Below are 8158 nucleotides of genomic sequence, written 5' to 3' on the forward strand. Positions count from 1 at the left end.
CGATGCCATCCATCATTCCAATGGTAGCGATAGCCTGATCCATGGATTCCACTCCATCCGACCATCCTGGATCCGATTCCGATTCCGACTCGTCTAAATCCGGTTCTCCGAACAAGGACGAGAGTGGGTTATCCTGAATTTCTTCAATGCGAAGTGTGAAACTAGCTCCATCAATGCAGCATTCCACTACTTGCTCAATGGATTTGAGACCTGTAGAGATTTCGATCAAAGCTTCGTCCAATTTCTCTCTTTCTTTCGTGATTTCGTGAATTTTCAAAACCCGCCCAAATTTTGCCGTCACCGAATCAAAGAAACGAGAGTTCCATGCATGAAGCGGGATCCCAATCCATTTCGTCCAAATAGATCGCTGCTGGTGAACATCCACGAAGTTCCATTTCCTCTTCCAAAGAAACCAGAAGTCACTCCATTCATCTAACTCCGTGAGAACTTCTTGTGTTGGCCGTTCGCAAATACTTCGGATGAGCACCAAACTTCCCCCCATCGTCGAAACTTTCAGTTTCCCGGCACATTCGCTGTTGATTTCTTCTTTGATTTCATCCCAGGAGAAATCATCTTTGATGAAACCTGTGAATGTTCCTTCAAGCCACTTTGAATCCTCCTCTGAAGTTTTGAATTGTAGCTTTTCTCTTGTGCTGGGTTCTCCTTCAGAGACTCCAGTTAGAACTTCTTTAAAGGAAACTCCCGGCTTCTTCTTTGCAGAATCCAAAAAATGGAAGTAGTCCGGTTTCTTTCCAATATCTCTTTTGGCGTCGAAACCCTTTTTTTCCTCATCCCTCACCACCCTCTCAAACCTTGGTTTAAAAAATCTAATTTTGTAGCTTCCAATCCAAAGTTGGTTCAACTGTTCAAGCAAACCTTCCGTATCCTCGACACCTTCGAATCGGACAAAGCCAAAAGGCTTCCCTTTTTTATCTCTCTTATTGGGACAGAAAATGTCAGTCGGAACGCGGACGGCACCAAACTTCCTTCTTAAGAAATCAAAGCTGCAATGTTCGGGGATGTTGTTGAAGAAGAAGGTGACTCTCTGTGATCTCGGAGGAGGTTTAACCTCTCCAGTGGATCGACCAGCACCAGTCCTCCAAGTCTTCGGCTGTCTATGAAAGTTATTGCTCCGTTGATACACCTCATTGCCTTCTGCTCTGATCCTCTCGTGCCCCCTTCTCCTCACCACCCTCCAAACCTCCTTGCGACTCATGCTCTCCGGTCAATGAAATAGGAAAAAACTCTCAACCAAGCAACTTCAAGTTACTCCAAAATTAATTCAACTCAACATCCACTGATCAGTTCAAAACATTCAAGGTAATCCACTATTGCAAATATCCATTCCAGTAAGCATTCATATCCAAGGAAAATAAGTTTGTAGAAGATGAATCCGTAAACTGCCTCTATTGGAAGTGTTGTGAAATCCAAATCCCAAACTCCAAACCATACGCCATTTTCATAGTAGAGAAGAGACTACGATAAGGATGAAGGACGGCACAACGACAGAGCTTTCAACCATTACTAGATAGCTTACATTGGCATCGGAACTTGGGTACAGTGACAGCATAAGACGCCGGCCAGAGCGGGAGGAATCGGCCGAGAGAGACTGCAGGCGTTGAGATAGGTGGCTGGTAGGCGAGATTCAGAGCATAGCGTCGTGACTACCGGCGTTGACCGATCTTGCGCAGAGGTGAGATGTCTGCTGGGAGAATTGCACGCTGCGTCGGCGGCTCCGGTGGCTGCGTCTGCAGCTACGACTCTGTCTCCTAAGCGTCGGAGGTCTGCTGTGAGCTGGACTGCTGGAAGGCGGAGTAGCGGCGCCGATCGATCTGCTGGGGGGCGGAGGAGAGGCGCCGGTCTGCTGCTGCCTCAAATCTGCACGACTGCAGATCTGCTGGAAGCCGAAATGGTGGATGGCGGCGGAGCTCTGCTGGGAGAAACCGATCTGGTGGATGGCGGAGGAACGGCGCCGATCTACTGCGGAGGCGGCCGTTGACTAGGCGGCGTGGTCGCGGGGTCACCGGAATAGCTGCGGCTGCTGTGGAGTGGGGTCTGGGAATAGGTGCGAGTCGGAGTCCGGGCTGTTGGCCTTTGGGCGAGGCGGCGAGGGATGGCTGCTGCTGCTGGGGACTGGGGCGGGCGAACAGCTTGCGGAGTGTGGATGGCGGAGGAACGGCGCCGATCTGCTGCGGAGGCGGCCGTTGACGAGGCTTGTGGTCTGTTGTACGCTCTTTCAATCAAAGTGCGCCTTCTGTTCCTAGATTTATGCTAATGAATATCGATTTTCAAAAGTATGAAACAAAACTTGTGATCCAAAGGGGACTAGCTCGACTTGTTATCTTATTATTCGGGTTCAATAAAGATCTTTCCTTATGTTATTTCTATAAAATGGTTGCACCTCGATTGTATTTATTCCTTCAAGAATTGAGGTGTGACACCCTATGGGCCCGTTTTAATTTGTGGTATGTTTTTATTTGCTTTGGGCAACGTTGGTGTTTGTCAAAGGCTTCTTTAATTTTCGAGTTTCAACTTTAATCTATGTATATTTCTTTCTTCTATTTCTTTTGTGTTATTTTATTTAATTATATCTAGGTCACTTGTATTCTAGATTTGGGCAAAGATTAAGTTAAGTATGAGCATGTAGACTTGTGAGTCTAATATGGGTATAGTCACTGTGTGCATATGTTCCCGAAGCACTAGGTCAGAATCTAAATACAATATGGTCAAACTTAAGGTGTTAATCGGCCGGTAACATTTTGGGTAAGACTAGGTTACAAGTAATAATCAGATCAAAGTGTTGAGTGTCTCTCACTTCAAGTAGTACGACTGGTGTGGGCGACTAGTGTACGCACATTGGGGACATGCTTATAGCCAATTGGGTCTATCTCTCTTAATGTTGTCTGAAAAAAGCTTATGTTGAAGTGTCTTCGTAGATGGTTGGTCAGATTAGATAGTGTGCATATAGAGTGTCTCTTGCATATCTTTACACGTAATGATAGATTGGGTTGAGTGAGTGTGTGTTTGTGACACCGTGACAATCGCGGGCATATCTCATTGATCAACGACCCATATTCAATAACACACAAGCACAGTAAATAACTTTGCCCCGTTGAACAAGGACTTTGTCCATGCTTAACGAGATTGTGCCCAAATCAGATTGTCCTTATTATTGATATTTTTTTTATTTTGTTTCAGCATTTATATTTAGTCAAAGTTTTACATTTCCAGTCAGTCATTATCTGCACTTTGACCAAAATGTAACCTCCTTTTATAATTGCGACATCGAAGATCAAGATACACCCGCTCTTTCTGGGATCAATCATATACTTACCATTAGTAGAACCTACATAGGACAATGACACATTCATTTGCCCGAAGTCTTGACGACGATCTTGGCAACGAGATTGGCATGAAGTAAAAGATGGTCGATGAGGATGGCCTGAAATAAAAGGTCGTTCAATAGTATTTAATGGACAAATCTCTTTCAAGTCCAGTCAGCCTATAACATATAGAAAATTTTCAATCAACAATACAGCTAATCTTATTAAACTATATCAAAATGATTTGTGGCACTAAATTGTAGGTTCATCTGTTCGCGCGAACTGAACAAATCCATGTGATAATACAAAATTAACTATCATGAGCAATTTGTAGGTTTAGGCATTTGCGTGAAATACGAAATATCATGCGAAGAGTACTTATTTTCGCAACCGCATAAACCTACGAAATTCACTATAACATGAATCTTAACACCATCATTTCTCTGCAATATAGTATTATATGTTATCTTTTGGATTATTTAAATTTTAAATCTATTGTGGACATTTTGGTAAGAAATGTTAGAATTTATATGCTTTCTAAATTTTGGCTATAAGAAAGCTAATTTTTTTCTATCATTGATGCTTTAAATAAAAGTATTTTTAACAATATATGATTTAGAAAAACAAAATACTTAATCAGGAATAATTAACGATGACTTACCAAAAAAAGATTAAAACTTTTATCAAATAAATGAAAACTTAAATTAATTTTACATTTAATAATAGATTAATTACAGATAAAATGAAAATTAAATTAATCTATTTAGCAACGGAATAATTAATAGTATCCATTATTAGTTCCCAATGGGGACGACATCAAGCGGTGCGAAGTCTTGTCTGTGAACAATGAAATCTAGAGTTCAAACTACACCGCTCCCCCTCCTCCAAGTCAAAAAAATTAAAAAATTAAAAAAAAAATAAATAATAGTATCCACTATTAAGGCCGCTATGGTTTTCGTCGTTAACATTTTTGTTCTTGTAATTTTAATTATTTCTTTTATTTATATGGTTTGTTTGACTTTTGATATCAGAAGTGGAATATTATTAAAGTTTTCTTGGTTTTATTTTCGTTCGCTTTCGGTTTGTGTTTGTCTTGTTCTTTCAGTACATTCACCTTGAATCAAAGGATTAACCATATAATCTATACGTTTCCTTCCACAAAAACACTTACAATTGCAAATAAATTGAATCAATTACAATAATATGACCAAAAAAAACAAAAAATCATAACAAGCAAAAGAAAGAAGAAAAGGCATGCATTTGTTTTGTTCACGTGAAGTAAGTAGACTGAGTTTGCAAGAGCTCAAGCTGCGCCAACACCTTGGCGACAGCCGGCGCAAGCATCGCATCCCCATTCTGCGCAAGCTCAATCAGCACCACCTGCGCAGACTCACCATACTCCTCTCTATGGCTTTCCACTCGAAATACTCTCTCCAATATCCAAAGGGCCTTCTCCTGTGCCTTGAAGCTCCCACTCGCTGCCACTTTGATGATCGAATGCACCCCCGCTTTCCTCACTAGATAACCGCACCCTCTCTCCCAAATCTCATCCTGCAAGAGTGTCGATAGGCAGCCGAGCACCGCCTCGTCCGCACCCCTCTCTCCACCTTCAAGAATCTGCACCAATGGAGCAACCGCCCCTGCCTTCACCAGACACAAGTTCCCCTTCACTGTGCAGTGATGATCATGGACTTGGCATAAGGAATCCACGGAAGGTGGCATGCACAACCACTTGAGCTTCCTCGATTTGCTCAAGATGAGTGTGTTCTGTGATAACTGAGATAAGCCCAATGCAGCCTTGGATCTAGCTGCCTCGGAGCTGCTCGCGAGCAGCTTGATGAGGAGAGGGAACACGCCGTGCTCGGCCGCGTAGTGCTGCAGCCTTTTGTCACTTGGATTCGTGAAACGGAGCAAGAATCCTGCAATGCTCTCGTCTAGCAACATTGTTGATGTTGAAAAACTCATAGTTGAGGCCAAGTAAGGTAGTATGTTGGCATGTTTGAGTATGTCAGTAATCTTCTTGTCATTGATGGGCAAATTGGCAAGGATTCCGAGGGCGGCCGCCTTCTCATCACAATCCGATGGCGTTGCTGAGAGTAAGACGGTTGCAATGGTGTGAAGATGGGAGTGATCGAGCTCCTCCGTGAGCTGGGCGTCCCTGGACAGGGCGTGGAGAAGCTGGAGGGCGCCTCTCCGGATGCGGGGGTCCCTCTCGGCGACAAATGGGAGGAGGAGGTGCACGGCGCCGTTGTCCCTCATCTTCCGGCGGACTCGGGCAGCCGTGGGGTGGGAGGCAATGTGGTTGAGGGCATCGAGGAGGTGGGTCTGGATGATGGGGCTGGAGAGGTTGAGGAGGGAGAGCATCTGCTGCGCCACGTCGTGCTTCACGAGGATGGTCTCGGAGCGGGCCACCTTGGCGAGGATGGCGGAGGCGGGTTCCCTGAGGCTCATGAGGACTGATGTGACCGAAAATAGCAGCTGCAGGAGGGCTGCCACCATCCCGGAGTCGATCAGCCTCTGGATGTTGGACTTGAGGTTCGACACGCTCTCGAGGGCGTTCAAGGCGGAGAGCTTCGCCTCGAGGTTCCCCGCCTTGAACATGCTCACCAGGGGCTCGATCGCCCCTTCTTCCCCTAGGGAGGCCTTGTTTTGATCGGTTAGCTCTAGCCTTGACACTGCACTTGCCATTAGGACCTTGCTCATTTCTGAACCTATTTTCAAAAATAGCTTAAACTTATTATTTTCAAGTGGTAAGGAAATGAGAGGAGTTAGTATGTGTACATTACCTTGTTTCAAATATTTGATCAAGGGCTTGAAATAGCCGGCTTCGGCCATATGAAGAGCATGTTGAGTATTGGTAGACATGAAATTGAGCAGCATTCTTGCGTCACGCGATGCTTCTTCATCATCGGCATTTGAGATTGCTACCAACATCACAATGCAGCCACGTATCCTCCCGATTCTCCGTCTCACGCCCGCGTCGTCCGAGAGGCTCAGCAGAAGCCCCACGGCCGCCTTCTGCTCCTCCGCGTCTCGTGCCAACGACTTCACCAACGCGCTTAAAAACTCCAAATCCTTCATCTTTTCCTGCACACTTTGAGAAAATGTAGCTCAAATTAACAAGTATATACGCGCTAGAATCCTGATATATTGTATACATATAATTCAGCATTCATTTAGTGAGGGTTTTTATTCAACATTAGCATAACTAGATAGATAAATAACTAAAACATACGATTAAAATGTGTCCCAATTTTTATTATTCTTTAAAAAATATCATCAATTTAGATTTTTACTTCAAAAATTCATAACTTTAAAAATAGTACTCCCTTCCCTCATAATTTTAAAATGAAATTTTGAATAATATTAAAGTACCTTATGGTGTGCGTTGTGTTGCGCAAGATATGTGATTATCCGAATAACGATGAACCTGTGGTTTCCCTTGCACGACCTGAAACGACTACACAGGATCCTGGGCAGCTCTTGGTCATTAATCACTTCACTCCTAATCATTCCATCCCTCACGAATTCATCCAAAACCAAAAGGGCATTCTTGAATTCCTCCTCTCCTCCATACTTAATCTCCAAAATAGCCTCATCAACACTCAAAACTCTCGTCTCCTCCTCCGCGATCTCCTCCACGATCTCCTCTGCTTCAATCTCCGTCTCCGTCTCCTCCGCCCACGAGCTGGAGTCGAACCTGACGTTCATGATCTCCTTGCAGAGGGCCTCGATCTTCTCCTTGTTGGAGAGCGGCGAGTCGCGGCTGGCGAAGAGAGTGAGCCCCAGCGACCTCCCGAGGTTCTGCACCAGGCACTCGATGTGCTTGGGCGGCGACGCCACGGCCGCCCTCGCCCGCTCGTAGTCGCTCTCCAACGACGCGATCGCCTTCTCCAACGCCGGCTCCATGCTGCCGCTTCTTATCTCGCTCAGGATCGGATTGATCCTTTCGATCAAGATTGAGAGCTCTGCAACTGCCTCTGTTTTCATTGATGAGGATGATGATCGCGAGTCGAATTCCTCCATTGCTTTTGGGTGGAGAGATTAGAGATTGCTAATTCAATTTGAGGAGATTTTTAGGAGGTCAAAGGAGTGATGAGAGAGACTTGGACTTGGTTTCGACTCAAGTCTTTTGTCTTCTTCTTCTTCTTTCCTTTGTAATATCCACACACACAAACACACACACAGAAAGGGGAATTGGAAGGTTGCGGTGATGGCATCTTTGATGTCATATTCAGTTGAAATTTATTGTTGAAGAGTGAAAGTGATTACTTGTTGTATGTGAAAGAGGGAAATATTATACTAATGAAGCAAATTTTGGAGGAACCAGACCAAGTCAACATTTATCAATTCAAATATGATTTGTTTCCTGAGGGAGTTTTAAAATTGTTCAAATTGAGATAACAAAAATTAAATTTATCCTTTCAAATAAAATACTTAAAAATAATTATATTTATTATTTTACTTTAGCAATTCATAATTGAAAAAAAAATTACTAATTCATAAAATATGAGGTGAGATGTGTTGTGAGTACGAAAGATGAAACACATAAAATAATAACCCAATTCGGTTAAAACAACTTGCGTCTGGGGGACCTCATCCAGGGAAAATTATCCACTATATGAAGTTAAGATGTATAAAGCACTTACATAATAAAACATTTTTTTTACTTAGCATCTACATCTTCTCAAACCTCCACCAACAGTGAATAACTGAAAGCTAAACAACGTGATACGACTCCATCTGTTGATACAACTTCAACTAAAGAAGTTATCGAAGCCGAAGACGCTGTCGAAGCCCAACAAGATGAAGAGTCCAGTTTAGCCCACCGACGT

At 43.7% G+C, this 8158-nt stretch overlaps 1 protein-coding gene across 2 annotated transcripts; it reads right to left on the reverse strand.

The window, feature by feature from the left end:
- Positions 1-4471: 4471 nt before the first annotated feature.
- Positions 4472-7630, reverse strand: LOC131006862 (U-box domain-containing protein 44-like). 2 transcript variants are annotated; one of them, XM_057934014.1, is made up of 3 exons: positions 6699-7630; positions 6110-6410; positions 4472-6034 (listed from the first exon to the last, which is right to left on the reverse strand). In XM_057934014.1, exons 1-3 carry the CDS (start codon positions 7347-7349, stop codon positions 4593-4595), a joined length of 2394 nt encoding a protein of 797 aa, XP_057789997.1. In that variant the 5' UTR covers positions 7350-7630; the 3' UTR covers positions 4472-4592. The 2 variants fall into 2 exon arrangements, with proteins under 2 accessions (XP_057789997.1, XP_057789996.1); XM_057934013.1 differs by having other exon boundaries at positions 4472-6410.
- Between the last annotated feature and the right edge of the window lie 528 nt (positions 7631-8158).

The sequence above is a fragment of the Salvia miltiorrhiza genome, chromosome 1 (genome assembly GCF_028751815.1).
Source record: "Salvia miltiorrhiza cultivar Shanhuang (shh) chromosome 1, IMPLAD_Smil_shh, whole genome shotgun sequence".
Taxonomy (NCBI): Eukaryota; Viridiplantae; Streptophyta; class Magnoliopsida; order Lamiales; family Lamiaceae; genus Salvia; species Salvia miltiorrhiza.

What these genes read in the sequence shown, in the direction of transcription:
- LOC131006862 (XM_057934013.1), bottom strand. Translation starts at nt 7,349, where the DNA reads ATGGAGGAATTCGACTCGCGATCATCATCCTCATCAATGAAAACAGAG. An exon ending in AACACAACGCACACCATAAG is followed by an intron (nt 6,411 to 6,698) that starts GTACTTTAATAT and finishes CAAAGTGTGCAG; the next exon opens with GAAAAGATGAAGGATTTGGA.